Source organism: Mesoplodon mirus (genome assembly GCF_964341445.2).
Source record: "Mesoplodon mirus genome assembly, chromosome: 2".
Classification (NCBI taxonomy): domain Eukaryota; kingdom Metazoa; phylum Chordata; class Mammalia; order Artiodactyla; family Ziphiidae; genus Mesoplodon; species Mesoplodon mirus.
In genome coordinates, this window is record NC_138977.1 from 117,912,783 (window position 1) to 117,930,061 (window position 17,279).

General features: G+C 49.7%; 1 protein-coding gene across 2 annotated transcripts in view; it reads right to left on the reverse strand.

Annotated features, from left to right (window-relative positions):
- Positions 1–734: 734 nt before the first annotated feature.
- The window catches only part of SLC35F3 (solute carrier family 35 member F3), a gene marked incomplete at both ends in the record, with an annotated part of 288,308 nt that continues 271,763 nt past the window's right edge, over positions 735–17,279 (reverse strand). For both annotated transcript variants that reach the window (XM_082605078.1, XM_082605079.1), the window contains 5 exons: positions 735–970; positions 4,072–4,161; positions 5,122–5,314; positions 7,361–7,486; positions 14,399–14,618. In XM_082605078.1, the coding sequence (XP_082461204.1) occupies positions 735–970; positions 4,072–4,161; positions 5,122–5,314; positions 7,361–7,486; positions 14,399–14,618 (865 nt within the window). The remainder of the gene's footprint in view (positions 971–4,071; positions 4,162–5,121; positions 5,315–7,360; positions 7,487–14,398; positions 14,619–17,279) is intronic.

Here is a 17,279-nt window from a genome sequence, read left to right on the forward strand (position 1 = left end):
GCACCAGTGACCTATAATGTCACCTCACTTCACATAGGTAAAGACAAAAATTCTGTAGAAGGCACTGTAATTTCTCTTCCATGATCTTACACAGACACGTGAGAGCAAGCCAGCTGGGGCTGGGACTTAACCTTCCCTTTCTGTTACCTGGCTCGGGCCTGCCCTCCTCCAATCGCCACCCCCAGTTAGCCACAGGCAATGGTTTTCCATGTCCATTATCCTTTTCTGCTCCAGCTCTTCACATCCCATCAACCCATCCATCCAACAATCGTTTATCCAAATTAACTCAGAGTGATCTTTTGGTTCATTGAAATCCCTTAAAATTAAGAGTACAGCTCTGGTATAAAACAAAGTATGATCTACCATAGCTGAAAAATAATCACAGTGTGCAATGTAATTTTCAGTTGGGAAGAGTCAAAACATCTGCCCTGCCTTGTCAAGAAATCTGTCATCCCAAACAATCTAGGCAAGGATCATTTTATGCTGCTTTACATTCATTTAAAAAGAGCGGAGAGGTTCTTTTCTCTCCCGTATTTAATTGGTACCCTTAAGTAAAAGGTCTGATGTGAAAAAAAGTGCAAGCAAGTTGGACATGCCAATAAATACCATATAACTTACCGCAGATTACCAAAACTGTACAGGTATGTACACCTCACCAAACCGAGGTTCCCTCTGCAGGGAAGAGATTCCAAATCACCCACGCGAGCGTCACCACAGAGTTCTCAGGCGGACCATCAGCGGGCGAAGGAGGGTCGGACCCTTCCGCCCTTGTTCTGAGGTCCCGAGCCCAGGTCCGCGCCGCCCTCCGCCGCCTCCTCCTTTTTCCTCACTTTCAGGCGGGTGAGCAGCTTCATCAACCAGACGTCCCATTCCTCGGGCAGAAGCAGGAGGAGGAAGCCCAGGCCGATGATGACCATGGCGATGACCCGGACCCCGTTGAAGACGATCTTACTGGTGTAGCGATCAACAACTGCAGGGGATGGAGAGCGTGGGTTACCGGGGGGCGATCGTGCCAGGCCATCAGGAGGGCGGGGCCCCGGCCAGGACGGGGCCTGGGGCGCCCCCTTCCGCGGGGCCGGAGCTGTTTTCCCTTGACCAGGCGGGCAGGGGCTGCCTCCCAGAAATCACCCCCCCCCCCGTTAACTTTACAAACCCTGTCTACTGCGAGGCCTTGCGCTGTGTTTCACTTTCCCCAATTGACCTAGTACCTTAGTTCCCACATTGATTTGTGCGAGAGACAAAACGAAACACCAGGGGCAGTTGGAGATGTGCGTGTGTATTAATATATACATCCACCAAAGTTAATCGTGGCCACCTCCGGGTTGGCAGGATAATTAAAACGTTACTGCTTTCTTTATATTCTTGGCACTTTTCACATTTTCTACAGTGACATACTTTATTTTTATAGTTTAAGAGCATTATATATATAATATACGTTCTGAAGACCAAACTTGACCTGGTTCTTTGAAGATAATAAATACAAACTTTTGTTCCACCCCAGAATATTATTAGTGTGAGGCTCTAATGCCACCTGTGTCACCACAGATTATGAAAGTTTATTAAAGGCCCAAGAAGCTCATTCCTGACCCACATCAGGTGAGGGAACAAAATGAGAACAGGATTCATGTCAGTTCGTACAAATCTAGATCATCATTCTCTTCATAACTAAAGATCAAAAGTGTTTCAAATGTTGGTTTTCTTTTCTTTTCTTTTTTTGCTTTCTTTTTCTCTTTTCCTAACTAAACCAAAGAAAATTTGGGGCCTGCCTCTCCACAAGGGAGAATTAGATTGCTTTTTTTAAACGCATTTTGTGAAAGAGGGTTTTCTGACTTGCATGTGCAGCTTCTGAAGCCTGACGTGCTGGACCGCTGTTACCCTCCAGCTCGCCCGCCGCATGAGGGGGCTGCTCTGTCATCCCCCCTCACGTTCCTCCACATCCTCCTGCCCCGCACCCTACCCTTGCACCTGACTCTCACCTCTGTCTGGAGGGTGGGTAGAGAGGTAAAAGTTAAACCTGAAAAAAGCACTTTGTGGGTTTCCCTGGTGGCGCAGTGGTTGAGAGTCCGCCTGCCGATGCAGGGGACACGGGTTCGTGCCCTGGTCCGGGAAGATCCCACATGCCACGGAGCGGCTGGGCCCGTGAGCCATGGCCACTGGGCCTGCACGTCCGGAGCCTGTGCTCCGCAACAGGAGAGGCCACAACAGTGAGAGGCCCGCATACCGCAAAAAAAAAAAAAAAAGGCACTTTGTTAGTAGCCCTTTTGTGGAATTAAAGTTCCGCTTTTATCTCTAATTCAGAAGCAGTTTGATTTTTAATATTGGCAGCATGGCCTGTTAATTCACAGATGGGGAGAGTTAATTAGCAAGCCATACAAGCTGCACTAGAGAGGGCATCAGGGAAAGTCAGAAAGCCCAGCAAGGGCTCTGCTCTGACAGTCAGGTAACAGCCGATTCCTCGGCTTCTCTCCTCCTCTGGAGAACTGAAGGTAATTCCTTCCCCTGACACGGACCCTCTTACGTTGCAGGTAAGTAGTAAGAGAATTCTGGTTAACCTCTCACACACCCGGCTGTATGATATGGTCAAAGTAGCTTCTACACCAGGGCCGCCTGGAATATGCCTCCTTGAAATAAGAACCCTGTGGGACTATAAAGACACACCAAGATGCAGCGGGGGTAAGTTGATGCGTTATTTTTCAGAAGCCTGTAGTGTATGGAAACTGACAAGCTGGACCACTTTTTTACCAGTTTTCCAGGAGCTCAGGGGCTTTCCTGCCTTTGGAAGTTCTGCCTCATAGGTCATCTTATGTGGTTCTCGGATCAACCAAGGTGATGACGTGGGGATGACCTTCACTTTTAGGGGACAAGCAAAGGCCCAGAGAGGTGATGCGTGGGGACCGCCATCCTCCCTCTGGGCAGGGATGGTGCTGGGCCCAAGGAGTCTGGGGCCAGGGTGAGGCATATACAGAACGTGTGGAATGGGACAGCAGGAAGAGGTTTAGGAAGCTGAGTGCGGCTTTGCCTATGCTTCAGGCTTACTAACGCCAGACTGAACAGGATAAGGGGTTGCCATCCCCTGGAGGCCTAACCCTCTAATGGCCCAGAAGCGGGAGGGTCGGGAGGGAGATGGCTTTGGCGGGAGCTGTGCGAAGCCCAAGGGGGTGGATGCTCTGGGGAGAAGTGATTCACAAACAGGTTCTACAGGGAGGGCGGGTGTGAGGCGGGGGCGTTCTGGGAGGAAAATCCGAAATTCACAGCAGAAGGAGCCAGGAAAAGGAAGGAGGTGAAGGGCAGGTGATGGCAGGCTTTGGAAGAGCTGCCAGCTGAGTGTGTCGGCGAGTCCCCAGTGAAAGAAAGAGCCGGGTAGCAGCTGGGGGAAGGGCTCTCTTCTGGGACTCGGGGAACAGTGTTTATGCTTCTGCAGTTTGCAGACATGCCTCTACCTCAGGCCTGCCATAATCTGAGCTAACAGTCTCTTCTGGAAAGCCACTAAACAAAAATTAAAATTTTCCTCTGCTACATTTCGTTTTTTTTTTATGGCTGAGTAATATTCCATTGTATATATGTGCCACATCTTCTTTATCCATTCATCCGATGATGGACACTTAGGTTGTTTCCATCTCTGGGCTATTGTAAATAGAGCTGCAATGAACATTTTGGTACATGACTCTTTTTGAATTATGGTTTTCTCAGGGTATATGCCCAGTAGTGGGATTACTGGGTCATATGGTAGTTCTATTTGTAGTTTTTTTTTTCTGCTATATATTTGTCTATACTTATCATAGTATTCATGACATGCATCTGATCCCCACACCAGTTTGAATGGAGATGGCTTTAGACTTTTCTGTATCTTGGTGTGGTATGTGAAAATCAAGCCGCCCTGGAGAAAATATTGCATGTGTCAAAATCATCAATGTTTTACCAAAGTGCTTTCTTTCTACAGAGAAGGTTAAACATGCCTGCTATACCAGACACAGCCAGAATATACGTGAGTATGTGTGCACACATGCATGTTTGTGTGTGTTTGTGTGTGTGTGTGTTTACAAGCAGATACAGAAAGCCATATAGGTTTACCTGCATTCACAGGTACACTGAGGACGATTCCAAGAGACATCAGAGTGGGATATGTAACAGCAATTCCAAAATTTAATACAATATTGAATGCTGAAATACAGAATTAAAAAAAAAAACAGGTGTTATTCACGACTGGCCCTGGACTTTCCCCTGGTCCGTCAGACCCCAGCTTCTCTGATGAGGCTGGAGTCATAGGTGTTTTGCCCTTTACTCTGACTCAGTGAATTCCGGGTTCCTGCAAGGGCTCCAGAACAACATCTTGCTGACTCAGCTCTCCTCTCTTCCCTGAGCTTTGAAGAAGGGAAAAGAAATTTGGCAAAGATAACCAGCGAGCAGGCACTAGAAAAGAGGATTGGGGCCCTCCTATGTATCCTACTAACTTTGCTTTTCTCTGTTGCTGGCAATGATTCTGGGAAGACTATGAATAGGAGCTTTGGAATGTACGTTTTTATTTTTATTTTTATTTAGTTTTTTTCTTTTTGAATTTTTTTTATTGTGGTAAAATACATATAGCATAAATTTTATTATCCTAATCATTTTTAAGTGTTATGTACAGTTTTTGATGGAAATGGGATGAGGCACCTCCTTGGTTGCTTTCCTGCTTAGGACCAGCCTTATATCAACTAATGGTGATGATGACACTAATTTAATGGTAATTGGTAGTATTTACTGAACATTACCAGGCAGGTTCTAAGAGCTCTCTGCATGCACTAATTTACTAACTTCTTACCAGCCCTATATAAGGAATGTACTATTATTAGTAGATACCACGCAGCATACCGGGCTACCAGTTCACTATTCAGAGCACCAAATGACCATGGCCACTACTGCAGCGACTGTAGTCCTGGAATTAGAATCCAGTGTCATCATTTCAAAGGCTTTCCTTTTCACGACACAATGACCTAGAAAAGCACGAGGAACTTAAGGATAATAACAGACTCGTTTTTCTCCTTCAGGACACGGGTTTCCAAAGACTCCCCTTGAGCTGCCCGGATGCCGCTCTGTCAGTCCCTGCTTCCTGATGATTCTGACAGGGTGATCGCCACTTACTCAATAAGAGGAGTGAAAATCCACAAAGGTTTCCCCATGGAATGTCATCGAAAGAGCTCCAGTATTCCACTTTGGTAAAGTAGAGGATGACAGGAATACAGGTGATGAAGAGGATGTTAAACACACCCAAAATGGACAGAAATAAGGCGGCTTCTCCAAACTTAGCACTGCCCAGGAGGAGCTTGAACAGGACCTGACGGAGAGAGCAGAGGGGGAGGGGTGATGGCTCACCTAAGACTCCAACTTGCCACGGAGAAGCAAGTGCACTTGGTAAGCTGGGGCTGGACCACGGGACCGACGGCCATGTGACAGGTGAATTCTACCTCATATGGCCTTCAGTGAAGGGCGGTGGGCTTTACCCATGCCCAGTAGCAACACGATGGAGAGTTACTCTCCAGGTACACAGAGAGCAACTTCAGAAACCATAGGTTGTCACACTAGGCTTGATTCCTCTGTGCTGTATTCACGACACCACATCCCCACTTCAGAGCACTGAAGATGAGGAAGCCACATAAATTAGAAGCCACTTAAATTAGAAGTATCTGCCATGATTACACATTCCTCTCGGGGACCCCTAACATTAATCTCTGACCCTGAACAACACAGTTTGAAAACCACTTCCCCCAAGCAAAAGGGCTTTGGCTGCAAAGACATTTCCTATAAATCAAAGGGAGAGGGCTCATAACACTCACAGGTCTCTGCTCCAGCTCACCACCCCTGTTCCAGACATGGCATAGGTTTTAGCGGAACACACCCGACTTTGGTTTCGTGCACCTGTTCCTGTTTGTACATATCTGAGATGCATGAAAAGCCAGGAGAGGGACAAAGGTGACCGGAGAGGCCGGGAAGCTGAGCTCCCAGAGGCAGTTGGCCCCCGTCCAGCCCCCATGCTTACTGAACCGTCCACAGTTAAGGACCTGATGGTCCAAGTTCAGTCTCTGCCTTGCTGTCCTTCCTACTTTCCTCCTTCCTCCTCTTCCAGCCATTTCACATCTCTTTCAGGTATCTCTGGGCATTTCTGGGCAGGAAGCACGGAAAGGGAAATACAGTCAATTGCTTTCACCCTTCCACCGACTGGCCTCTCTGGATAAAGATCAGGCAGTGGAGGAGATGGAAACCTAAGTCTAAATCAGAATATTTGTGTTCATTGTGGATTGCGTTTCTATCCGCTCTCGGCTTCTCATTAGCATGTAGCTCATTGGAGAGAGCAGAGTGTGGCCTCTCAATATTTTCTGCATTTGGACCATGGCTCTGGAGTCCCAGAATGGGGCTAGACTATCACATCCTCTGAGGGAGATGTGTCCCAGAGGAGGAAGATGGCCCGTGTGTGGTGGGGCAGTGCGGGCAGGGGGCTGATGAAAGGTAAGATGGTACAGATGTTTCACTCTCCAAAAGTGTCTTCCTCCCAGTGCTGGAAAAAAGTTCCTTAGAACTTTCTACAATGCTTTATGTTCTCTGTCCAACCGTCTGGATCCACAAAGGGCCAATAAGTCTCGAAGCTAAAATCTCATTTCTCACTGAATCCTCCAGTTCAGTTTACCAACCTGGAGACCACAAAATATTTGCATTCTTGACTTCGGATCCAAAGAGAAGGGCAAGTGAGGGGAGAGAGTGGCTGAGAGGCATAATGGAGCAGGGGAGAGAGTGAGGGGGTAAACATTGTTCTCTCGAGACTTGCAGCTGGCCATGGCTTCCAACAGTTCCCAACATTTTGTCAAAAATATTTTATAATTCCCCATATGATAGTAGTTGTGCTTTTATTCATTCAGTCTATGGGCAACGCCTGAAATGCATATGGACTCATGTTGAATACGGGTGGCCTCAAAAACCATGTGATACAAGATTTCAAAGCTGTACCAGATATTCAAATTTTCATGTCCAATCTGGTAGGAAAGTATCTGACCAAACACTGAGCCAGCCAGTTGGGGCCCTGGATCCTTCTCCAGTCCTTGCCAGACAAGGAAGTTACCAATCGGACTCAGCCAATCCATGGTTCCACCCGTTTTATCCCAAATGCTGCAAATGTACAGCCATTGATGGAAAGGTCTAGAAAGCCAGGGCTAAGAGCTGCTGTGTGTCTCAGCACCGCAAGGCTTCGTGTGCCTGGTGCTCCTGGGAAACAATGGCTCATCTTCAAGCCCAGGCTCCATCAAAGCTTCCCCCAAAGCAACGGGCCAGCCACGCCGAGGCCTGCCCTTCCCTCCCAGGTGGGCCCAGAGAGCCTGCTCCCCGCGTCTACCTTGTAGAGGGCGGACATGGATGCCGAGCCCACCACCAGGGCTATGCCGATGACAGAGTGGCTGTGGAAGCCATCCGCGTAGGTCATCATCACGATCCCAGCGATGGCGAGGATGGCGGCCACGATCTGGATGGAAGGAAGACACGGTGGTCAGGGCAGCGGTGAGGAATCAGAGGGGCCCCCTAAGTGCCAAGGGGTAGGCATGTTCATGGGGGTGCGATGATGGAGAGGCTCCTTTTCAGTCCTTCTTTGGGGACCAAGCAAAGGCTGCTCTCCTGTCTAAATATTTGCCCCTGCTCGCAAGGGGGCACTCAGCAAAGCCTGGCACGACCCAGGAACTGGAAACGGTTGGCAGCAAGGAGTGACACCGTGGCTCGGCATCACATGGGAGGGGGGCGGCCACGTGATTCCTGGGCACCCGAGAGGAGGCGGTCATAATCCCAACGACAGGCTATTTGGTTGTGACAAGGCCTGGTCGTGACCACCTCTTAGTTCCCTCGCAACCTTCCATAAGCACCTCATAGGGTCCTGCTTTTATGTATCTCATGTCTCAACAGAGAAGGCACAGTGACCACCACAGGCCTTGGCCCCATTTTACACACCAGCAGTAAGACCTCTGAGGGAGCGTGTGTCACGGGCCAGTCAGGGCTACAAACAGTGTCCTAACCCTGGCGCTGCAGTTCCTTTCCTTGGCTGCTGCAGGGCCTGACCTCCACGGCCCACCACCTCCAATCCTGTTCTTCTCAGGTGGAACGGACGCTCCAGGGACACATACACATTCCTGCTGTGCAAAGTCAAACTGTCAGAGTGCGCAGGAGATCAACTAACTTGGGATAACACTTTGCAAAGGAGAAATGCATTAGCACCCAGAATAAGCGCAAGTTCTAATCAGAGGTGATCGTGGAACTGCAGAGGCGTTGCCGGGTGGCAAGCGCTAAGGGTCCGCTGTAGCCAGAACCCGGGGAGGGCGGAACAAACGTGTGCAGCACAAGTTTTGATCACTGGATCTACTGGGAGTTTCTCTCTCTTACGGATTTGCTCAAAATTCCCTCCGCTTTCTGTAGCATTATAGAGTAGCTGACATTTACTGAGTGGTCACGGGATACATGTTTCTGTGTATCTTCTAATTTAATCCTCAAACTAGGTAGACATTATCATTCATTTCATTTTATAGGCATGGACACTTAGGCTCAGAGAGGTTCAGCAACTTGCCCAAAGTCACAGAGCTGCTGTGTGGCAGAGCAGGGACACACATTTCAGGTTTAATTGCAAAGTCAGTGTCTATATATATATATAAACAGAAAGTAGGATTCACATAATAAGCCACTGCCAATTCTACTCTGAGATCTAAAGTGACGTTTCCTGCATGGTTGAAGCACGCCATGTTTAGGTTAGTGAGAGGTAAAGTGGTTGGGTCTCAGCAGCTTGAGCTGTGCATTCCTCATGCAGTATTTTCATATAAAGACACATACACCCACACACAGAGGCCCTTGAGAGAGCAGGAGATCCTCATTTCCTAGAGAAGTGCCATCCCTGCTCTGTCTACTCGCTCTTTCTGGTTTAGTGATTCACCTTTATCTCTCATTATCACATAATGCACATATTTTATATTCAAATGCTACACGTACTGTGTACGACTCTTCATTAAGAGAAAGAAACAGAGGCACAAGACAATAAGTGACTTTTTTCCCTCCAGGAGAACAAGGGGCTAATGAAAAAGCAGGCAGGGCAAGGGGTGTGGGTTCTGCTCCAGAGGACACGCATGGTGCAAAGATGCTGCACCCAGCAGTTGGACCGGGCTAGGCAGCCAGGTAAACAGAGAGAGGGAACTAATTAGAAAAAGAAGGGAAGGACAGAAAGAGAGGGAAGAAGACAGCTACGTTTCAGATGATGTGGCGCATCTCCAAAGGTACTTGAGTCTTTCCAAACATAAAGATGAAGTTTGAGGGAATGAAGGAGAACAAGGGTTATTTTTCCGTGAAGATTTACAGGCAGATTTTGGATCTCCTTACTCTCTTTTCTCTATTGATTAAATCACAAACAGCTAAAAGCTTCCGCCTGAGCTGTGCTGTGCAGAAGAGCTGAGGGAAGAGGCAAGAAATAGAGAGCGTGGGCGGCCACCGGCTTCCTGGCCAACATTTGCCAAGTCCAGGCCGGTGGGTTCATTCCGACAGGTGGCACCGGGGACAGTGCTCCCCCCGTTCACGCCTCCAGGGCTTCTCCTCTTGGGGTTCCCCCCACACGTCACAGGCTTGACCCACCCGATTACAGGGCTCACTCTCTGGGCATCAACAATTCCCCTGGAACCCCCGACCCTGAGCCTGAGGCCCTGACCACCGTGCTGGAGGGGATGCTGGTGCTCACCTCGCGTCCAATACTGCTAATAGCAGAGCAGAGTTGAAACACACCCTGCGGGTCTGGGGACACAGCCTGAGCGTCCTTCCCCAAGCCTGCCATTCCCTTGAAGACAGATGCCAGATCTCTTTAAAAAATAAGTGCAGAGTTTACATTTTCACCCTAACATGTCTGGTTTCTTGGGTTACATTTGGAAATGTTCCCTGCCTGTTTCCTGCACTCAGATGAACTCTCCAGGAAGGCTGGTCCTGCGTGTCCTGTGGTTTCACATGGTCCTTGCCTTCTAGATCCGGGCCTCCCTGGGGGAGAACGGCGAGTCTGAGGATGGAATCAAGTGAATTTCCCTCCTTCCCCCCACCCCTCCTTTCTCACACTTTCTTGTTGCCCCCAACCCCAATGTATCCCACTGAACAGGAACTTGGGGATCCAGACAGATGGGTGACAGTGGCCTGAGACCAACAGGGGTGACAGCCACCATCTCTGCTTCGGCTGGGGAAAATCTGCCCGGAGAAGAGGAAGAAACATGGGCATGGGGGACGCTGAGGCCAGCATGCTGCCATTTAACCTCTTAATGGGGGCCTTGCCCGTGTGGTTATAACCTGCCCGGCCCCCAGGGCTCTGGATTCAGGGCCCCAGCAACCCACCGATGCCCCCGTACCCCCCATGGCGCACCGTTCCCCATCAGATGTCAGGCCGAGAGGGAAGGTGTAGCCCTCAGTGGAGTCTGCCCGCCTCTCAGACCAGCACCACTCCTCACTCCTGCTCAAGATGTGACGGGCTGCACGTTCTCTGCCAGACAGAGCCCCGTCTGCGATGCATTTCAGATTTGCACAGTCTGGGGCAGTTTAAAAAAGGGAGAGGACAGGGCTTCCCTGGTGGCACAGTGGTTGTGAGTCCGCCTGCCGATGCAGGGGACACGGGTTCGTGCCCCGGTCCAGGAGGATCCCACATGCCGCGGAGCGGCTGGGCCCATGAGCCATGGCCGCTGGGCCTGCGCGTCTGGAGCCTGTGCTCCGCAATGGGAGAGGCCACGACAGTGAGAGGCCTGCGTACCGCAAAAAAAATTAAAAAAAAAAAAAAAGGGAGAGGACAGGCTAATTTTTAAATATACCTCCCCTTAACATTTCCCCTCCCAACCCCTGTGCTGCCCTCATCGACTCCAAGAGAGTCCGGAGGAATTTCCAGATCCTCTAGTTCAGCCCTCTCGTGTCGGAGGCTGGAAAGGGGTCTGAGCCGTGAACCCCCCGCCCCGTGTTCCCCTACACTCTGTGTGCCCTGTGCCCTCCCTCAGGCTGTGCTCAGGTGGCAGGGGACAGCCGCCCAAACAGAAGTCAGAGTCAGGATTAGCATTTGGGGTTCCCGTTCAGGGATGGCCCCGTGGGAGAGGCCGCCAGCGTGTAACTATGGAAGACATCAGCTCGGATCTTACTGAGATGGGAGCTGCTCTTGGGAAAAGTCCGGCCTCCCCAGGACCGTGCTGCAGAGGTTGGACGCCACCCGGATGACCCCTCAGCTTGTCTTCTTGCTCTTCCTCCAGTCCTCCTGGTGTGAGCGCTCTAGCTGCAGTGGGTGATTTTGAAGAGCTGAGGGTCCCATCTGCCACCTCCTCTGAGATGCGGGCTGCGGGCAGTGCAGCTGGTCAACCCCTCCTTCATCCAGCTGCGGGCCACAGCCGGGCGGGCTTTGGCCTGGGAGGGGCCGTACCTCCTGCCCCCAGAGTTCTACTTGCTGTCATTCTCCTGCTGCTTCTGCTACACCAAACCACCTCCCTAAATAGTTGCCAGCCTCTGACACTGTCAGCCAAAGAACTGGGCAGGTCCGTCAAACGCCTCTTATTGAGAAGGAATAAGAATAATAACAACACTGAGAAAAGATGACATTTATTGGGTTTCATGTGTCGGGCATGCATACCTTATTTTATTCTTACAACTGTTCTCTGAGTACTAACATTCTATTTTAACGTTGCGTAATTAAGGCTCAGAGATGTTAAGTAACTAGCTCAAGGTCCAACAGCTCATGAGAGTGGACCCAAACCCTTATCGCTCAACTCTAGGTTCGAGGACCCATTATGACCCCAAGCCTGGAAGACATGTGAAACGCACATCTAAGTACAGAGTCAAGGGGTGATATGGGGGCCAACGTGGGCTCCTCTCATACACTCACCTCTGATGCCATAGGTGGCCACGATCTCCCCAGCATTCGAAGATGAACATTTTCTTCTCCCTGGCCTGTCTGCATGACTCGGCCCTGTTGATGTTTTCTAGGAACCACAGACCTTGTGATTTGAGTCACTGCCTTAATAACTCAGGCCCTCTATGTCACCCGTTCCACAAACATCTGTCCTCTGCATCTGTGTGACTCTCAGGCCAGTATGCTCAGCCCTCCAGGATGGAAAAGAGAGTCAGTTCCCTTCAATCTCTGGCAATGACCCAGTAGAAGGTGCCAGCTAACCCAGCAGTCCGAGGGAAGTCTCAGAGAACCTGTGTACTGGTTAGGTCTTATCTTGGGCTCAAATCTCCATCTGTTTCTCAAGGGGGACCTTTCAGTCACACCGGCCAGCTGCTGACACCTTACAGATTTTACTAGCTCTCTGAACTCTTGAAGATAAGAAGAGGGCGCTCCACCTTGACTTGGAGTGGGATGACCTTAGAGGACAGGTCATGTACTTCTAAGAGGAGTGATGATTATTAGAGAGACTCACAACTGCGTGGTACTTCACAGGTTACGAAGTTCCATCACTGACACTGGCTCCTGGATCTTCATTTCAGTGCTGGCCTCGTGCCAAAGGCTTCAACACGAAAATCTGTTCAGTCTACAGTGGTCGGCACAGCCCAAGCTGAGCAAGTGGCCAGGATGGCAGGACTGAATCACAGCTCAGGGATGTTAGCGGGAACCCTCTTACCCATGAATAGCAACGAGGAAAAGATTTGGGTGTGCCATTCCGTTCTCTGTGAGTCCAAGTGGATTTCAGTGTTTTCACACCTCCTTCTTTTAACCTCAAAAACTTTCTGTTTTCTTCTGCTTAGATGCAGAATGAACCTTGAAGTCTCTTTTCACAGTAACAATCTCATCCGGAATTTGTTTTGGACATCAGAATCACGCCCCAAAATGCTCCATGCATTCCCCTGGCTTTTGACCTCAAAATAAAGCCACAGTGGGTCCTAGGACATCCGAATCTTCAGCGTCCAGGCAGGCAGGCGATTGGACCGATTGCCTCTGGCCGTACCTCATTTCTAGTGGAGGTGTATTTGATGGTTTATTGGCTCAAAGCTTTTCTGGGTGGTAGCCCAGTGAGCTGAGTTCTTATTCCAAAATTAACACGAAGCCTCAAAACAAATTTTCCCCGTACTGCAAGCTAAAAATCTGACTCAGCAGTTGACTCACGTCCCCACTGCTGTTTGAGAAACTAGGTGGGCGTGAATCCACCATGAAGGTGATGCCACTGTTCCCAGGACAATTAGCCAAGGACACAAGCAGAGGGCCTGGAGTCTGCCCCTTGCTGGGTTCCCAGCAGGGTTCACTCTAAAGCAGAGGTCCCCAACCCCCGGGCCGTGGACCGGTACCGGTCTGCAGCCCATTAGGAACTGGGCCGCAGAGCAGGAGGTGAGTGGCGGACGGGTGAGCGAGCGAAGCTTCATCTGTGTTTACAGCCGCCCCCCATCGCTCCCATTACCGCCTGACCATTCCCACCCTCCACCTCCCCACCCCCGTCTGTGGAAAAACCGGCTTCCACGAAACCCAACTCTGGTGCCCAAAAGGCTGGGGACCGCTGCTCTCAAGGGACTGCCCTTCAGAAGGACTGAGCTTCCTGGGCTTCCTACCCGGCCTGAGGGTGCAGGAAGGAGTAAGCGAGGCGCTGTGACTCCAGCACTACCAGCTGCCTGGTCGAATCCGTTTTGTCCTTGTTTGTGACAAGGCGATGGTGGGGCAGTGGCAGATCCTGGCCAGCAGAGGGAGACAAGCAGAAGCCGGCAGGATTCTGTCCAGGCTAAATAAATGTCACCTGTTCTTTTATCTATGTTTCAGCTCACATTTGACAGCGCACTTGTCATATTTCACACAGCTGTTCTGAAATGTGACTAGCTAAATCTGACTTGATTTTAAGGGAACTTACGCAGTCTCAGATGTAACAACCAGAGGTGATTCAGGGGTATCATTCCATTCTCCCTTGCTCTGGGGTTGAAGGGAGTGAAACTGTCCCTCCAAAGTTTGGACTTAGCCTAAATGTGTCCGTCCCACTTGGGCATTGAACCCACGGTCCAGACAAAGGGCCGCCAAGACTGTACGTCCGTGTGGTTGCAGAAGGACCTTTGGCTTTCAGATACCTCCTAAGCAGACAGTGGCAGTGTTAGCAGAGGGCTCCAGGCCGCAGGACCCCTGAAAGGCGGGGTGGGCACATCACTCCTCCCAGGGGGGTCCCCGAGCAGCACGCACTTTAGGGAATGCTTGTTGAAATGCTTGAAATGAAAGGTGCTTTAATGAACGCTTGTCTAGAATGGTTCGCAAGCAAGAAGGTTTGCAAGGCGCCCCGAGAGCCGGGCTCCTTTTCTGCTGCAAATGAGAAGGAAAGGGGTTATAGCAGCTTATGCTTAGTGGCCCAGCACATGAGGCTAAGCAAGCTGATGGGCAGGTTTTGGTTCGCATGACTGAGTGAGGGAGGAAGACAGAGAACAAGGAACTTACCCTCACTCCCATGAACCTGTCCCTGAGAACGATCCACGAGAGCAAGAACACAAAAGCTTTGTTGCAGCAGAACAATACGGACACATCCGTAGTGTTTATTTTCTTTATTGCATGTAAGTACAGGTAGTTTGTGAGTGTCCAAAGAACACCAAAGGGTGCTGCCTTGGTAAAAAACACCTTCAAAGTCAAGCCATTGTCTCCAAAAAATCGACAGCATTCCCTAAAACAAGGAAAGAGAGTCAGTGTTATTATATTCTTGGGTTGAGACAGACCATTTTATTCCCCCTCTACCCAGTTTAGTTATTTTTTTTTTTAACAGATGCAGGATGGGGTGAGGTCCTTTTGTTTATTATTATGTTTTATCAACATCTTTCTATCAAAGCCCTTCGATCTATGCTTTAGTCCATTGAAGAAAGTGTCGCACAGGGATCTGCTGTCATGGATTATTCCTTCTGTCCATGTTGGGTTTGGAATGGATGGTGCTCACAGAAGGTAATGTTGGGACCATCTGATCTGAAGAAGCCCCAATTCCAGGGTGACTGCCTAAGGGATTCTGCCACTTGGTTAGTAAGAGAAGGACATCTCTAGACCTTTTCTTCTCAGGGGGCTGGATACTGAAGAGAACTCACTGAAACGTATTTTTAACAAATTTGCCCCCAAATGAAATTGTCTGTGATCAGGCAGTGGCAGTCATTTCCTGGGCACATCTAATATATTTTGGCTATGATATCAATGGTGTTAACTGTCTATACCTTTTCTCCACAAGGCCCTTTCTAGAGTTTGTCATTTCACCAAGTGGAAGGGCCTGTCCCCACGCCATCTGAGAGGTGAGCACAGGAGGAATGAGCAGGTCCAAGAGCTCAGCATCTTAAGAGAGGAAGAGGTGAGGAAATGCCCGTAGAAGAAAGTTTTCCAATGCCATCATTCCAGATTCTAGGCAAAGGATCATTGATATCTGAAAAGCTGCTTAAGAAAAAGAAAGCCAGGCTTCCCTAGTGGTGCAGTGGTTAAGAATCTGCCTGCCAATGCAGGGGACACGGGTTCGAGCCCTGGTCCGGGAAGATCCCACATGCCGCAGAGCAACTAAGCCTGTGCGCCACAACTACTGAGCCCACGCTCTAGAGCCCGCGAGCCACAACTACTGAGCCCGCGTGCCACAACTACTGAAGCCCGCGTGCCTAGAGCCCGTGCTCCGCAACAAGAGAAGCCACCACAGTGAGAAGCCCACGCACCGCAATGAAGAGTAGCTCCCGCTCACCGCAACTAGAGAAAACCCGTGCGCAGCAACGAAGACCCAACACAGCCAAAAATAAAATAAATAATATAAATAAATTTTAAAAGAAAAGAAAAAGAAAGCCAACCTTGCCCAGGCAGAAGAAGATGGGAAGAGGAGGCTGTGGGCAGAGGGTGTGGAGAGAGGGCTGAGGCGGCTGGCTCTACAGACAGCTGCCCGCTGCCCTGGGTGGGAGTGGAGAGCATCGTTCTGCTGGGCCCCACGAGCCCGGCCAAGGACAGGGACGAGTGAGGACATGCTGCCCCACAGCCATCACTGTCCAGGCTCGCGACAGGGCCCAGGGTGGCCCACGTACCACTGAGTAGCAGTCAGGGAGAGAAAAGACGGAGCGAGAATGATCCAAATGCACTAAGGTGGGGAAGAGCTGCAGCCCACGCCACTCAGCGTGAAAATGCATCAGTCACGGAGGAAAATGGAAAACAAGAGTCAAAGGGGACTGGATGCGATTTTAAATTTAATCTCGTTTGTTCTTTTCATCAATCTAAGATGCAATCTGCCTTTGTTCATTGCTCCACTATGGGATATCCATCGAAGAAACAGAAAACTCATCACCGTTCGCTGAACCCAGAGTCTTACGTTGCTTCTATACCAGCAGCAGGTAAATATAAAACATTCAAATCACTAAATTTACCATGAAACCAATTCAACTGAATTGGTTCCCTTTTGGCTCTCTATGAATGGAACTTGCATCTAACTGACATGTTGGTATCTCTGTTTGCCGTGTAATTTTCATACAATAGTTCAGCTGCATTTTCCATGGGTCTTTCTGCAGCCCCTATTTACAGGGCAGTCTTCTTTCCCCCAGGGACAGTGACCAGGGGCAGCTTCCTTCATGTTTGTGATTATGGCGGCTATAAAGTGATGCTGAGACCCTGAGAATGATCAACAGGAAATGCAATTATTCTTTCTTGTCATTAAAGTCAACCTATTTTAACCAAACTTAGAGGTTGTTACCCTGCTTAAGGGAACATAACACAAGAAGGATTTCCAAGTTTCCCCTGACTAGTATAAAAAATGATTCATGTTGTTGCAGGGGCCATACAAAGTCAACTGGACACCTTACATCCTCTCTGAGAATCTACGTTTGATTCATCCAACGTGTGATGGTTGTAGAAGTGATGGGTGGGGTACAGACATGGCTGGGTAGTGAATAGCCCAAGCTGTTGACCAGAAGTGGGGAGGAGAGTGGGGATCCATCCTGGAGATGGAAAAGGCAAGACTTCTGGGCCCAGCAGAGCTCTGTTGGCCCTTTGAGGACTCACGGTCAGGGGATTACAGGCCAGGTGGGCAGATCTTGGTTCTAATGAGACCAAGATGATTGATCCCTGAGCCAGTGAGCCTAGTGCTGTTTTAAGACCAAAGACTGTGCACTAATCCATGTCAGCTGGCTTGGGTATATGGCCCACATATACCCTTGATGGCAAGGGGACCCAAGAGAGATGATAAGCACAAGTCCACCTCTTCTTGTGTATCAAGAATAGAAGACAATAGATACTCTCTTGACTGATTTCCACTTGGGTGACGTGACAGTCTAATGCCCTTCATTCCTGGCACAATAAAGGCCTGAGGCTGGCAGGTTACTGCCCA